Source organism: Microtus ochrogaster, unplaced genomic scaffold (genome assembly GCF_000317375.1).
Source record: "Microtus ochrogaster isolate Prairie Vole_2 unplaced genomic scaffold, MicOch1.0 UNK90, whole genome shotgun sequence".
NCBI classification, from domain to species: domain Eukaryota; kingdom Metazoa; phylum Chordata; class Mammalia; order Rodentia; family Cricetidae; genus Microtus; species Microtus ochrogaster.
This window is the reverse complement of record NW_004949188.1, coordinates 628770-644437: the sequence shown is the minus strand read 5'-3', so window position 1 is coordinate 644437 and position 15668 is coordinate 628770. Positions and strand designations below refer to the sequence as shown.

Genomic DNA, 15668 nt, shown 5'->3' with positions numbered 1-15668 from the left:
AGGCCAGAAGAGGGCACCAGACCTCATTACAGATGGTTGTGAGCCACCATGTGGTTGCTGGGAATTGAACTCAGGACCTCTGGAAGAGCAGGCAATGCTCTTAACCGCTGAGCCATCTCTCCAGCCCCCTGTATCTATCTATCTATCTTTCTTTCTTTCTTTCTTTCTTTCTTTCTTTCTTTCTTTCTTTCTTTCTTTCTTTTTTTGACATGGTTTCATTAAGAATATCTGGCTGGCCTGGAGTTTGCTATGTAGACTAAGCTGTCCTCAAACTCATCAAATGCATCGAGATCCACCTGCCTCTACCTCCTGTGGAACTCACAGAGATCCACCTGCCTCTACCTCCTGTGGAACTCAGAGATCCGCCTGCCTCTACCTCCCAAGTGCTGGGATTAAAGGCGTGCCCCACCATGCCTGGCTCCCACCTGACTTTTTTTTAACACATGAATTCTGAGGATCAAACTCAGTTTCTCATATTTATGTGACAGTCTACCGACTGAACCTCGTGAAGCTCAATATTAGTTGTTAACTTGACTCGGTCTGAGATCAACTAAGAGGCTCCTGGGTGTGTCTGTGAAGGCATTTCCAGGAAGGGTTGAGGGGGACCCACACATCAGAGAAGAAAACCTCACAGGCTGTCCTGTAACCTCCACACAGGTGCCATACACAAGCATGCACATGAACACACAAATAAATGTCATAAACATTTTTATAAAGAAGCCTGTGTTGCCAGCTCCCCAGAGGCAGCATACCTTGTACTGGTGAATTATCACTGCTGTGTGAGCTCACAGAGGAGCTGGCCTTGGAAGCGAGGCTGCCACCCTTAATTCAGGCCCAAATACTTCTGTGTTAAGTGTCCTTGAAGACTCCTTGTCTAGGGATGAGCTGCCCTCTTCCCCAAGCCGGTGCTTGCAAGGGAAGAACAGCAAAACAACCCAGGTGAAAAGGCCACGTCCTCGGGAGCAGCTGGCAGGTGAAGCACTTGCCACGTGCCGACTGCCCTGCCGTTCACACTGTTCACCCCACAATCCAGAAGTGCCGAGTGAGAGAGAGCTCAGTTCAGCCCTGGAGAGAAGCTCAGCCGGAACCCCATCTGAGGTAGAATAAGGTCAGAAAGATCAGACTTACTTCCTTTTGTTTGTTTGGTTTTTGTTTTGTTTTGTTTTTCAAGACAGGGCGTTAGATTTGCTTAAAGCATTGCTTGTACTGGTCATTTCCAAGCACGGAACTTGCTGCCTGCATCAGAATGACCTGGAGAAATAGCTGATACAATAGGTCCTGGTCCTTACTCACCTGAGCACCACAGCTTACACCTTAATAACCTAGCACACAGAAGCTTAGAACACATGCCTTTGAGAAGAAAAGGCTAACGGCCATGTATGACTCTGTAAGAACTTTCTGGCTTGCTCACCCAGTCTCCGGCTTTAGAGTATAAAGTGAGAATGCTCACTGGTCCTGGGCCCACGGCTTTTAGGAGCTGTCCTAGCTTTGGTCCATTAGTGACATCTCTCCTCTTCCACTCTCAATGATATCAGGATGTGCATTCCAGAAAGATTCCCGCAACACATCCATCCATCCACCCACCTATCCACCCATCCATCCATCCACCCATTCATCCACACACACACCCACCCACTGATCCACCAATCCATCATCCATCCATCCATCCATCCATCCATCCATGCATCCATCCACTCAACCATCCATCCACCCACCCATCCATCCATTAATACATACATACACCTACCTATCTACCAATCCACCCACCCACCCCCCATCCACCAATCCATTCATCCATCCATCCACCCACCAATCCACCAATACATCCATCCATTCACCCACCCATCCACCAATACATGCATACATACATACATACACCCATCCATCCATCAATACATACATACATACATACATACATAACCCACCCATCTACCAATCCATCCATCCACCCATCCACCAATACATACATACATACATACATAACCCACCCATCTACCAATCCATCCATCCACCCATCCACCAATACATGCATACATACATACATACACCCACCCATCCATCCATCCACCCATTCACCAATACATGCATACATACATACATACACCCACTCATCCACCAATACATACATACATACATACACCCACTCATCCACCAATACATACATACATACATACACCCACACATCCACCAATACATACATACATACATACACCCATCCATCCATCCACCCATCTACCTATCATCTGTGTATCTATCAACACACTAACATCACTTGCTATTTAGTATTTCACTATGAATTGTTATATACTTAATGAACTCACTCATACAAAGGCCATAGCCAGATGCCCTTGGAAACTAGAATTGCCTGGTAAGTCAACCTCTGGGTTGTTTTTCTCTTGTTATATACATTTCTATTTGCAATATAGTGTGTGTACGTGTGTGTGTGTGTGTGTGTGTGTGTGTGTGTGTGTGTGCGCCATAGCGTGGGCTTGTGAAACTTGGAGGGAAATTTGTAGGAGTCAGTTCTTTTCTTTCATCATGTTGGTTCCAGAGGTCAAATGTAGGTTGTTAGCAGGCTTGGTGGCAAGCACTTTTACCCAGTGGGACACATCAAAGGCTCTAAAAGTGGTTTTCTTTTCTTTAGACAGAGTCTAAAGGCTATTGTAGTCCTGGTTGTCCTGGGACTCACTATGTAGACCAGGCTGGCCTTGAACTCACAGAAATCCACCTGTCTTTGCTGGAATTAAAGGCATGCACCACCATGCCCCACAGTCCTCAAGGTCTTATTTGGAAAACAGTTTATTTTATCTAAAATTTGCAAAGATGTTGAAAGGCATTCTTGTGCTGAACTCAGTGGGAGCCACCTGTAATCACAACGCTCAGAAGGCTGAGACAGAGGATGGCTGTGAGTTTGAGTCTCAAGAAGAAGAGGGAGGAGATTAGAGATTTTTTTTTTTGTGGTATGTGTGGTAGATGCATGTATGCACAAGCGGAGGATGCTGTCAGTGTGTAAATACCAGCCCAAAGCCCAAGGACCCAGGCATCAAAGTAAGACCGAGCATTTAGCACCTCAGGAAGCTGTTTGTGGAGAGGCTGTCTGGCATTGAGGTTCTGGCAGCAGCAAGACCAGTTGGAAGCTGGCTGTGCCTTAACACACTTGCAGTCTAGATATATTGGAAGTAGAGTCTGGAGGATCAGAAGTTCAAAGCCAGCCTTGTCCTCACAGTGATTTAGAGTTCAGCCTGAGATCCATAAGATTCTGTCTCAAAACAAAACAAAACAAAAAACCCAAAACCAAGTAGTTCATGGCGGCCAATGCCTGTAATCCCAGCACTTGGAAGTGGGTGGAAGCAGAAGAATTCAAATTCACCATCAAAAACCCAAAACCAAAACAACAAGGCTTGGAGAGCTCAGCTGGAGGGGGTGGGGTTGTGGCAGTATGGGGAGCAGGGGAAGCCTCTGTGACCTTCATTGGCAGCAGAGTGAGGAGCTTCAGGAGGCAAAAAGGCAGCTCAGCACACAACTCAGTAGCCACTGTTGGCTCAAACTTCGGGAGTCCGACCCTGAGTGGTTTATTTAAGCACAGCAACATCTAGTGAAAACTACTCATGATGTCTAACTCAGTCTCTCATGCACAGCAAAACATGCCTAAATCTCTTTGAGGAGCAAAGGAAGCTACACCCAGAACAGATGTGACTACATCAAGTCTCTGTAACATGTGACGCCTTCCATAAAGACAGGTTCCACAGCAGGGAGGTGGTGGCACACGCCTTTAATCCCAGCACTCGGAGGCAGAGGCAGGATGATCTCTGTGAGTTCGAGGCCAGCCTGGTCTACAAGAGCTAGTTCCAGGAGAGGAACCAAAAAGCCACAGAGAAACCCTGTCTCGAAAAACAAAACAAAAAAAAAAAAAAAAAAAAAAAAAAAGACAGGTTCCACAGACTGACTGAGAAGTGTATGAGAAGGGTCTGGTGCCGGGAGAGAAGTGTATGAGAAGGGTCTGGTGCCGGGAAGTCTCCGGCCACACAGACTGTGCACAGGTCACCAGGCCTTCTGGAGGGAAAACAGGCTTTTTATTCCTTCCCTTGAAGGAGCAACCCTGTCCCTATAAGTGTGTATCTGTAAGCACCAAGACCTCTGTGCCTCCTACAGATCCCTATCATTTGGGTTAGAAAGATGGGTGTATGAACAGATCCCTCCTGTTATTTAAGTGTACAGTGTTCTGTCTGCATGTACACCTGCAGGCCAGAAGAGGGCGCCAGATCTCATTACAGATGGTTATAAGCCACCATGTGGTTGCTGGGAATTGAATTCAGGACCTCTGGGAGAGTAGCCAGTGCTCTTAACCTCTGAGCCATCTCTCCTGCCCCACCCCCACACATGGTTGTTTTAAGTAAAAGCCGGAGGCTCATCCCTGAGCAGAATCCACACACCTCTCAAGGCTGCCCATGGTGGTTTGCTGGGGAGTTGCACAGGAGAGACCCGCAGCATCCCTTTCCAGCAGAGACGGCGCCGGCTACAGCTCAAGCTGGTCACCATTGTATAGTATGCTAAGTCTGCAGTCACCCAGTTTCCTCTGTCAGCATCATGTACGACCATGGAGCCTTTACCACTTCCAGAGAATCGTTGGTAACCGTGGGACCACATTCACTGAGCCACAGATTACTTAAATTTCATCAGTTTTCCCTTCTCTGGTCCAGGATTCCACCCAGAAAAGTCGCATTTGCTTGCTGACAATCTACATAGTTTCACTCAGTTTTATGTCCTGACACCCTGGAAGTTCATTGTTCCCTGTGATGGGGCACACAGAGACCTGAACCCAACTCTGGGAGTCACTTTACTCTGTCTTCTGTGGGTGCTTTGCAGATTAAACTCAGGTCACCATAGTTGGCCCCAGACACCTTCACCCCCTGAGATGGTGTGTGGATATATTGCACGGTTGGCTTTTCCCTCTCTGATGCTAGGACTGGAAAACACTCTAGGCCTTCCTTTCCTAACATGGGTTCTGGGGACTCAGACTTGGTCCTCATGCTCAAACTTGTTGCTTAGACCTGATTTTTTAAATTTTAATTAATTATTTTGAGACAGGGTTTCTCTATGTAGCCCTGGCTGCCTGGAACTCATTCTGTAGATCAGGCTGGCCTTGAACTCAGAGATCTGTCTGTCTCTGCCTCTGGAGTTCTGATATTAAATGTGTATGCCACCACTATCTGGCTGTTTTTATTTATTCATATATAAATATTCTATTTATTTATTTATTTATTTATTATGTATACAATATTCTGTCTGTGTGTATGCCTGTAGGCCAGAAGAGGGCACCAGACCTCATTACAGATGGTTGTGAGCCACCATGTGGTTGCCAGGAATTGAACTTGAGCCATCTCTCCAGCCCCTATAAATATTTTTATCTGGAGAGATTCTTCTTTTTTCTCTCTTTTTCCCCTCGGTTGCAGTAGCTCTGGCTGGTCTTGACTCACTGCAGGACCACGAGTAACCCAGAACTCACAGTCCTCTTCCCTCCACTGCCTGAGGACTGGGACCGCAAGTGTGTGCCACCTTGCTCAGCTTGCTATTTTCCTTCAGGGTGTCTCTCTGTAATTCAACCCAGGATCTAACTCGAGGCAATCTTCTTGTTTTGGCTTCTTTTTAAAATAAAAAGAAAACGACTTATCTTTAATTACCTCTATGTGTATGTGGGGATGTGCTGTGAGTGTAGGTACCCTCAGAGGCCAGAAGATGGCGATGGATTTCCCCGGAGCTGGGTTTCCAGGCAGCGTGAGCCTCCTGACATGGGTACTGGTAGCTGCTCAGTTCCTCTGTAAGAGTAGCAAATAGCCAGCAAACTGTCTCCCTGCCACTATTTTAATTTCTTAAATGCTGGGATTACGGTTCTATGCTACCATACCCAGCCTCTGCTCATAGTTGATTCATTATTTCTTTGCTCTTCAATTGATGTGTAACTTAAAAAGAACACTAAGATAATGCTGGAAAATGCTGGCTCGTAACTCAACCAACCCTCTGGTTTCCTCCAATCAGGGCTGCCTTCTCCACCCCTTTGCCTAGGAGGAGGGCTCAGCAAAGGCCTGCTCTGTCAGACTCAGACTCCTTGGTCCTCAGTTATTTTATTATAGGATGCTCTTGAATAAGGGAAATGGTGTGTTCTCAGGGTTAGATTGAGGTTATCAGATTAGGGTAAATGTCCTCAGAAGCCAAAGTGGCTTTACCTGTCATTCTAGCACCGAAGAGGCAAAGGCAGGAAGGAGGGCCCAGAGTTGAAGGCCAGCATTACATAACAAGACCATTTCTCAAGGAAAGAAAAGGAAAGAAAACAAAAGGGAAGAAAAGAAAAGAAGAAAAGGGGCTTGGGCATGGTGGCACACAGCTTTAACCCCAGCATTTGGGAGGTAGAGGCAGGTGTGAGTTCAAGATCAACCCGGTCTACACAGACAGTTCCAGAGCAGCCAAGGCTACATGGTTGAAACCCTCAAAAAAAGGTGGGGTGTTTGTCATACAAGCCTTCCAAATGAATTCAATACAGGAAATTGGCCAGGCATGGTAGCAAACATTTTCATTCCTAGCACTCAGGAGGCAGAGACAGGAGGATCTCTGTGAGTTTGAGGCCAGCCTGGGCTACATAGTGAGTTCTACATAGCTAGAGCTATGTAGAGGGACCCTGCTTTTAAAAACATAAACAAACAAAGACTTAGGAATCTAAAGTAGGATAAGACCAAGTCATGAACGCTACTCTCTGACCTCCACAGAGTGCCATGATGCCCTTGCACACATACACACACATCAACGGTAACAAATGAAATAAGAAGAAAGAAAAAAAGGAAAAAAAGTGTTTTTCCTCAGACCCGTCACACGTCTATGGATCACAGCTGATGGCTTTGACCTTGGCCTCTTGGTTAAGGAACTTTCCACCAGGCCACTTTTCTTTTTTTTTTTTTTTTTTTTTTTTTTTTTTTTTTTTTTTTGCTTTTTCGAGACAGGGTTTCTCTGTGGCTTTGGAGCCTGTCCTGGAACTAGCTCTGTAGACCAGGCTGGTCTTGAACTCACAGAGATCCACCTGCCTCTGCCTCTAGGCCACTTTTCTTCTACTTTCCCTTTTATTTGTCCATTTGTTTATTTATTTATTTTGAGGCAAGTTCTCACAACATAACTCTGGTAGGCCTAGAACTCTCTCTGTAGACCAGACTGACCTGGAACTCCCAGAGATCGCCCTGCCTCTGCTTCTCTAGGACTGGAATTAAACGCAGGCAGCACCATGTATAGTTTCGCTCTCTGTAAAGACACTAGTTTAGAAATAAGCCAAGGAGGAGGTAAGCCTCACCTCCTGGAGGGAGACGAGACTGTAGTACAAAGCTCCAGGGATGAATACAGAAGGTTGGCAAAGCCAGATTCCTCACTAAAGTTTCATTCCCAACCTTAGCATCCTTGAGTGGGTCTTGCCTCCTGGCTGAAATCATAAACTTCAGGCTCGTGAAAGACTCAGGAGGTGGGAGGGGCGGTCTCCCTGAGTTTGAGGACAGCTTCATCTACATAGAAAGCTCTAGGCCAGCCAAGACTATACAGTAAGATCCTGCCTAAAAAAAAAAAAAAAAAAAAAAAAGGAAAGAAAAGAAAAGAAAAACTCCCACCCCCAAATTAAGGTGGAGAAGGATAGACCAATGTTGACCTCTGGTCTCTGCATACACACTCATGGGTAAAGCACGCCTGCACACATGTGAACACATGTGCCCCTTCCCTCCTGATAATTCCTGTCTTGGCCTCATCAGCCTACGACTCAGCTGACGTGAGGCTGTGGGTCTACACATGCAAGGCTATGTCGGCTCCTCACGCTGGAGGGCTTTTAGTGAGGACTTTGCACTAAGATGAAATCACCTAATGACAGTATTTCAGCACATCTCCATCAATAATCAATACCTCACTCCGGTTTAGTCGCAGTCTTGAAGCTCCCCAGAAGCCCTTGTTTTTGCTCCTACACTGCATAAATCTGTTTTGGAATTGTTTTTCTCCCCTTACCTGGAATTCAAGGACAGATGCTCATTTCCTTGTTTATGACCTGTCCAGCTCGTTGGGTTCTCAATAAACCCTATGGCGTATGTTGGCTCGTCTGCCGCTGGAATAAGAACAGCCAGCAGCCTCAGAACACAAGTGTCGTGTATTCAGGAGAGCTCGTTTTATGTCTGTTTCATGTGTAAAATAAAGGACCGTTGCAGAGACTGAATGGATGCACGCAAAACTTGTGCACGAAGCAGTCGTGTCCAGTAATGTTTATTACTATCATTATCAGTATGGTAGGCTTAACAGAGCTTCCCCAAGGACGTGCAAACTTAGAACCATGTCTGACCCATGCAGAGCATTTTTTTTTAAAACAGCCTGATATGTAACCGATGCTATCACTGCCACTGTCGTCTGGAAGATGATATAATAGCAGCCATTATTTTTTTTTCCCACCGTCGTTTCCTGGTCTCCTTGGCCGCCCAAGGATGCTTCTCAGGCCTCTGCCCTTCCCGCTTGAGCCAGAGCCAGAGTGAGGATTCAGGTCTTGTGGACCACTGGTTCCCATCGCCCCGCCCACAGGCCTGTACTGCTGTGGTCTCCACGGAAACCCACTCAGGGGCGGGTCAACGTCACGCCTGACAGGAATCTTCGCCTATTCAGTTAAAGTTTTCTGGCCGAGGAGCATCAGAATGGCTTCTGAGTGGTTTATCCTTAATGAAGGGCGGGGATAAGGCGGGAGCTGTTACCATCTCTACCAACCAAAAGCCGAGATAGCTTTGATGGACAGGCGTAGCGGGAAGAGGCCAGGAACGCCGGTTGTCACCCAACCGGCTGGCCGCTGTGAGGAAGAAAGGCCAATCAGAAAGCGGAGGGGGCGGGGCCAAGGGACCGGTTGCTCCGGAAGTGGAGGGAGGGGGTGAAAATGGCGCCCAGCTCGAAATCGGAGCGGAACAGCGGGGCCGGGAGCGGCGGCGGCGGCCCTGGGGGAACCGGGGGGAAGCGGGCGGCGGGGCGGCGGCGGGAACACGTCCTCAAGCAGCTGGAGCGGGTCAAGGTGAGGCTTGGAGCCTGAGGCGAGCGCGCCCGGTGGTGAGGAGGAGGGGACGCGGGAGGCGACCGAGGGAGGGCGGCGCGGCGGGGTGGGGGGCGGGGCCGGGAGGGGGCTGGGCGGGCCGGGCGGTGGGGATGAGGAGGGGATGGCGGGTTTGCGGCTGGTGCCGAGGCGCGGTCTGGGGTGGCGAAGGTTGGTGACCTGGATGGAGCAGACTGGGCGGGTCACCTGCAGGGGTCCTTGGATGAAGGCGGCTGGGCCAGAGCATCGGGGAAGGGGCTCGGGTGGAGGAGGCCGGGGCGAATCATGGAGGAAGCAGCGGGGATGGAGGCGGCTGGGCGGGATACTGTAGAGGCCGCCTGAGGAATCTGGAGGAAGGGAAGCGCTGCCCCTTACTGGAGCTTGCCGCCCCACTCCCCAGCCCCTTTGCCGAGGTTCCCGCTGCCGGCTCTGGGCGTCCAGTGCCTGGTGCCCCCTCTGTCCCAGCTCTGACCGTCTCGGAGTTCGTGCACCTGGGTCTGCCTCGCTCATTGATTGGAGGAGTGTTTCCAGGGTAGTGGAAGCCCCTTGATCAGGGCTCTGTCTCCCTCGCCAGAGTCGGGCACCTGGAGGGGCAGGAATGGGAATATCCTGTTAAGTGGGCAGCAGTGGAACAAGACTGTCTACGTGCACTAGAAATTAGGAGCCGGGTGAGGGCAAAACCGTGCCTCCACCTTTTTAACTGGTGCTCCCTAGGCAGGACTCAGCCTGGGCGCTCCCTGGGCAAGGGTTATATCCTTTCTGGAAGACTTGGCCGACAGAAAACCATTCCCTTTGTGGGTTGAGATGAACTGAGGGCAGGGCGCCAGCCCTTCCCTTGTAGCTCTTTTCCCACTAGATGGCTATCTTCTTGAAGGCCAAAATAGCTCCCCCGTGGTCAGCTCATGCCTGTCAGTTTCCTCAAAGCCTTCCTTGGCGATGTTTTAGGGTGTGACAGTTGGCAGTTAGTTAAGAAAAGGATTTGGTTAATAATGGATTGGAGACAATTTGGGAATACTGGGTGCTTTAGGCTCAGGGACCAGTGAGATGGCTCCGTGTCATGCAATGACAGTGACGTGGGTGATCCCCTGGACTCCCATGGTGAAAGGAGATAGCACAGTCCTGCAGATTGTCCTCACCTCTACACGTGGGTTGTAGCTTGCACAATAAATACATGTGAAAAAGAGAAATGGGTCCCCGTGTGGGCTGAGAACAGGCAAATGGCCCTACATCCTGGTCTCTACTCTTTCATTCCAGCTTTCAGGAAGGAGCCAGGTGGCCCAGGGAGGGGATCTTTCCACAGAGAGGGGATGTTGGGCTTAGGCTGGGAGGGCTTTGGATCCACAGTGTAGGAACGGGGTGCAGAAGGAGTCCTCCGTGGGGGAAGGGTGCTTTGTATGGTCACGTGGCCTTTGTGTCTCCCTCTTCCTCAGCAGTGGGCTGTGGAGACTGCCCAGCCTGCCTCTGGTAAGGAGGTAGGGAGCCACTTGACTGACGAGCTCTGGCTGTCTCTTCCCCAGATCAGTGGGCAGCTTTCACCTCGGCTTTTCCGGAAGCTGCCCCCCAGGGTCTGCGTGTCCCTCAAGAGCATCGTAGATGAGGATTTTCTCTATGCAGGGTGAGGTTGTGGTCAGGCTGGGGGACGGCAGGTTGGGCCGCGAGCTTACCCTCATCTGCCCCTCATGCCCATTCTGCCCCACAGCCATATCTTCCTGGGATTTTCCAAGTGTGGCCGCTACGTCCTCTCCTATACCAGCAGCAGCGGGGATGACGACTTCTCCTTCTACATATACCACCTCTACTGGTGGGAGTTCAACGTCCACAGCAAGCTCAAGCTGGTAGGACTAGGCCTTCCCTTTCAGGAGGCCCTGCACTGGGCTGGCCCTTCAGACAGCAAGGTCTCAGCAGCTCCTGCATCATTCAGCCTGTATCCTGTGTATGATATGGCAGTGATGTACCAGTGGGGTGACCCTTGTGGAATTGCTGACTTTGCAGTTAAACTGGTCATTTCATTTGGCTCAAGGAACATGTATAGCCTCTGACACCCTTGGCCTGGGTCAGGATGCAGGCAAATTTCTTACAGCTACACAGGTTGATGCAGTGGCATAAGCATTATCCTTGACACCTGCCCCTTATTACTTCAGTTTCTGTTGCATGTGGGCTTCGTTACCTAGAGGGAGCAGGGATTCAGTCAGGTTCTCTCCAGCTGACAGGGATCTCTTGACCCAGGTCTCCCTGGGCCGCTTGTGAAGGGAATTCTTTTGTAGCCTGGTTCTGGTGTAGATCTTCCTTCCATCCCTGTCTATCCCTGCTTAACCTCACACTGATTGAGCATGCCGCTCAGGTCCGGCAGGTGCGGCTCTTCCAGGATGAGGAGATCTACAGTGACCTGTACCTGACTGTGTGTGAGTGGCCTAGCGACGCTTCCAAGGTCATCGTATTCGGTTTCAAGTGAGACTAGGGGCAGGCAGGGTGGCTGCGGGACAGGCAGGGTGGGCTGGTAGCCCCTAGATGGGCTTCAGGCTGAGGGTGTGCCACCCTTAGCACCCGCTCAGCCAATGGGATGCTCATGAATATGATGATGATGAGTGATGAGAACCATCGTGACATCTACATCAGCACTGTGGCTGTGCCGCCTCGGGGTCGCTGTGCTGCCTGCCAGGATGCCAGTCGTGCCCACCCAGGTGAGGCGTCAGGGGCCCTGGAGGGGTACGTGGCCGCTGGACCCCTGCCAGGGCATCAGGTGAACTATATAGTGTGTCTTGCTGCAGGGGACCCGAGCGCACAGTGTCTGCGGCATGGCTTCATGCTGCACACCAAGTACCAGGTGGTGTACCCTTTTCCCACCTTCCAACCCGCCTTCCAACTCAAGAAGGATCAGGTGGTGCTGCTCAACACCAGCTACTCGCTGGTGGCCTGCGCTGTCTCTGTCCACTCAGCAGGTAGGCCCATTTCTATTCACAGGGTGGACCAGGAGACCTGGCTGAGAGGGCTCCAGAGCTGGGAGGTGGGGAAGCTGGTGCCATCACCTCAGTACTGTGCACTAAAACTTTCCAAGGGGCTGACATGTTCAATGACTGCCTGAGTGTAGTCTGTCAGCCCAGGAGCTGCTTCAGTAGTAGTGGGGCTAGAGGTTATTGCTCTGGGCAGGTAGCCTGCTGCTGTTAGGATGCACTGCTGTGGCAGCTTGGAGACCCTGAGCACATACATGCAGGGCTGTGTTCCTTCCGGCATGATGGAGTGCGCTTCAGCTACTGTGCTCTGAGGACAGGGAGATGTCCTAAGCAGTGCTCCCTTGGGCACTTTGTGTGAGAGTGAGAGACCATGTTCATACAGTGTTGGTGGTGAGAGTGAGAGACCATGTTCATACAGTGTTGGTGGTCTGACATCGGGTAGTGCTCCGAGGCCTCCATAGCCAGTGGTGCCTTCCCTACAGCCTTGGTGTCAGAGAATGCCAGTAACAAATGGCGTGGTGCCTCTTGTTAGACAATGTCTGTGTAGCCCAGGCTGTCTTGGAAGGAACTCACCATATAGACCAGGCTGGCCTCAGACTCACAAAGATCCCTGCCTCTGCCTACTGAGTGCTAGAATTAAAGGTGTGTATTATCACACCTGGGTCTTGTGGTGTGTTCTCTATTTCTTTTTTAATTTTTAAGTTGCATTTTATTTATTTACTTTTTTTTTTGTTTTTTGAGTCAGAGTTTCTCTATGTAACGGCCCTGACTATCCTGGAACTAGCTTTGTAAACCGGGCCTCGAACTCACAGAGTTCTGCCTGCCTCTGCCTCCCGAGTGCTATGATTAAAAGCGTGTCCCACCATGCCTAGTGCATTTTAACTTTCTATTACTTAAAAAATTTTTGTGTGTCTCTGTGCATGAGTTGTGTACACATGCATATGTCATGTACATCAGGATAACTTTCAAGACTTGATTCTCTTCTGCCATGTGGGTTCAGGAATTTGAACCCAGGTCCGCATACCTAGTGGTAGGTACCTTGACCTGCTAAGCCATTTCTCCATGTCTTGACAGAGTGGCATAATAGGAAGTGGTATGATGTCACTGTCTGGCAGGAATAGAGTGAGGGTCCGTGAGTCTGAGCCCACAGCTCTGGCCTGCTGACTCCCCTCCTCTGAGAAAGGCTGAATTCTCCATGTGTGTGTTCAGGTCCATATCAGGGAGCCAGGGGCCTCCTGATGCCTTCCTTTCTTGTGGTAGAACAGGGCCAGTCAGTGTCCAGTGGGACACCAAAGAAAGGACATGGCATCCATGTAACACAGCTGGACACAGACACAGAAGAGAGATCGATAGCTGTGTATGGCTTTTGGGATAAACTGATGGCATGTTTTGATCTGGGGAGGACTCAAGACCATTCTCATTAAAATGACTGTCCTGGGGCAGGGGAAGGGCGAGGCACAGGAAAGTGCATGTGACCAGCCTGGCCAGCAGAGGATGGGGCACTCAGTCCTCAGACTCAGCCCTGCCCTGGACAGCTCTGCCATTCTGGGAAAGAGACATAACCCTTACCAATGTTTTGCCACCTGACTGTTGGCCATGAGCCTCCCACACAAGGCTGAAGGCAGGACTGAAGACTCTTAGCCTGGAGATCAGTATTAGCTTTGTCCCTAACTGGTGTTCAGCATATAAGTGTATGCCAAGCCATTTTCAATACCTTCTTTCCTGAAAGTGTCCCACCATGGCCTGTTAGGTAGTAGCCTCTCCGAGGGGCATGGTGCTGCTTAGAGGGAGAGGCATGGCACTCCTCTGCTGACCCCCACTTCTGAGGCCTGTCTGCCTGTGCTGATCTGGTTGCATAGTGAGAATTCACCTAGGTGACTCTTGCTGGTCCTCACTGTGATCTGCACCCCAAGGGCATCTCATTTGCAGTGTCCTTTCTGAGTAGCACAACACTTGTTCAGAGGTGAGGTTTGAGGCTGCAGGTGGCTCAGCGGGGGAGTGAAGGCTCTGGGTTCTAGCACAGCATATTCTTTATAAAAGTCTTGAATTCATGCATGTCTTTGTGTTCAGAGTATGTGTGGTTGAACTCCAGAGTTTAACACTGATTTCAGGACAGGAAAGGTTCCATGGGGCTCTTTCAGGGGGGTTTCTAATAACCCAGGTTTGAGGCAGGCCAGAATAACCTTGAACTGTGATGACACATTCCTTCACGCTTTGCTTCTTGCAGGTGACAGCAGTTTCTGCCAAATCCTGTACGACCACACAGCTTTGCCCCCAGCTCCACCCAGCTCCCCAGGACCTTGGAGCCCTGAGGCAGCCCCTGCCTTCCCCAGCCCTGGCCTTGAGGTGGTCCCAGCTCGGCCCTCTGGAGCTCCTGAGTCCTCACCAGCTATTGCCAAGGCCAAGGAGTTTGTGGCTGACATCTTCCGCAGGGCCAAAGAGGCCAAGGGTGGTACCTTGGAGGAAGCTCGGCTGCCCTCAGGCCTGGGGCCCTCAAGTAGCTGCTGCCGCCCATCCTCAGAGCCACCAGCCCCAAGTGGGGAAGTCGTGCCCAGGGACAGTCCTCCTGCTTCAGAAGCGTCTGCCCCCGAGCCTGGCTACATCAACTACACCAAGTTGCACTATGTGTTGCGGTCTGGGGAAGGGACAGAACCTGAGGATGGTGAGGGGGTTTCCTGGGACAGGCTCTGGGATGGGGCAGTCCCAGGAGGACCCTTGGCCTGCTCCTACCCTCTTCCTGCCTCCCCAGAGTTTGAGGATGACAAGATCTCCCTGCCCTTTGTGGTGACTGACCTCCGTGGCCGCAATTTACGGCCCATGCGAGAGCGGACAGACATGCAGGTGGGTAGCCATGGTGTAGGCCATAGGTGACCCAGTATCTGTGGGGTGGTTGGCACTACCTACTCCTGGCTCTCTGACGTCTGTCACCAGGGCCAGTACCTGACAGTGGAGCAGCTCACATTGGACTTTGAGTATGTCATCAACGAGGTCATCCGTCACGATGCCACCTGGGGTCACCAGTTCTGCTCTTTCAGTGACTATGATATAGTCATCCTGGAGGTGAGACTAGGGCACAGCGGGAGGCTGGGGTGTTCCCACTGTCTGATGTCATCTATAACTGTCACTGCCTGCTCCCAGGTCTGCCCAGAAACCAACCAGGTCCTGATCAACATTGGCCTGCTGCTCCTCGCCTTCCCAGCCCCCACTGAGGAGGGCCAGCTCCGGTAAGTGGCAGGGCCCTTGGCTAACTCTCACATGGTGCTCATACACAGACCCTTCAGGACAGGGGTAAAGGGTGAGCAGACAAGACCTGGATGCCCATCCTGGCACTGGTGCATTGGCAAGCCAGTGCAGGACCTCACTGGCCCATCCTCTTGTCCTCCACCACCACAGACCAAAGACCTATCACACCAGCCTAAAGGTGGCCTGGGACCTCAGCACGGGCATCTTTGAGACAGTCAGCGTGGGTGACCTAACCGAGGTCAAAGGGCAGACCAGGTGAGGCAGGACAAGAGTGGGTTGCCAGGGAGGCTTGGCTGGTTGGCAGGAAAGGCTCCTCTTCAGCCGGGCGGTGGTGGCGCACGCCTTTAATCCCAGCACTCGGGAGGCAGAGGCAGGCGGATCTCTGTGAGTTCAAG

At 50.8% G+C, this 15668-nt stretch overlaps 1 protein-coding gene and 1 non-coding gene across 2 annotated transcripts in view; one reads left to right on the top strand and one right to left on the bottom strand.

Annotated features, from left to right (window-relative positions):
• Positions 1-5989: 5989 nt before the first annotated feature.
• LOC113455706 lies at positions 5990-6118 on the bottom strand. The gene has a single exon (XR_003376690.1).
• A 2805-nt stretch (positions 6119-8923) lies between these two features.
• Positions 8924-15668, top strand: part of Dcaf15 (DDB1 and CUL4 associated factor 15) — a 7726-nt gene continuing 981 nt past the window's right edge. Inside the window, exons 1-11 of the mRNA XM_005370931.2 lie at positions 8924-9061; positions 10597-10694; positions 10779-10914; positions 11421-11527; positions 11621-11760; positions 11848-12018; positions 14258-14692; positions 14780-14871; positions 14962-15090; positions 15169-15254; positions 15424-15528. Of these exons, the coding sequence (XP_005370988.1) occupies positions 8930-9061; positions 10597-10694; positions 10779-10914; positions 11421-11527; positions 11621-11760; positions 11848-12018; positions 14258-14692; positions 14780-14871; positions 14962-15090; positions 15169-15254; positions 15424-15528 (1631 nt within the window). The 5' untranslated portion in view covers positions 8924-8929. The remainder of the gene's footprint in view (positions 9062-10596; positions 10695-10778; positions 10915-11420; positions 11528-11620; positions 11761-11847; positions 12019-14257; positions 14693-14779; positions 14872-14961; positions 15091-15168; positions 15255-15423; positions 15529-15668) is intronic.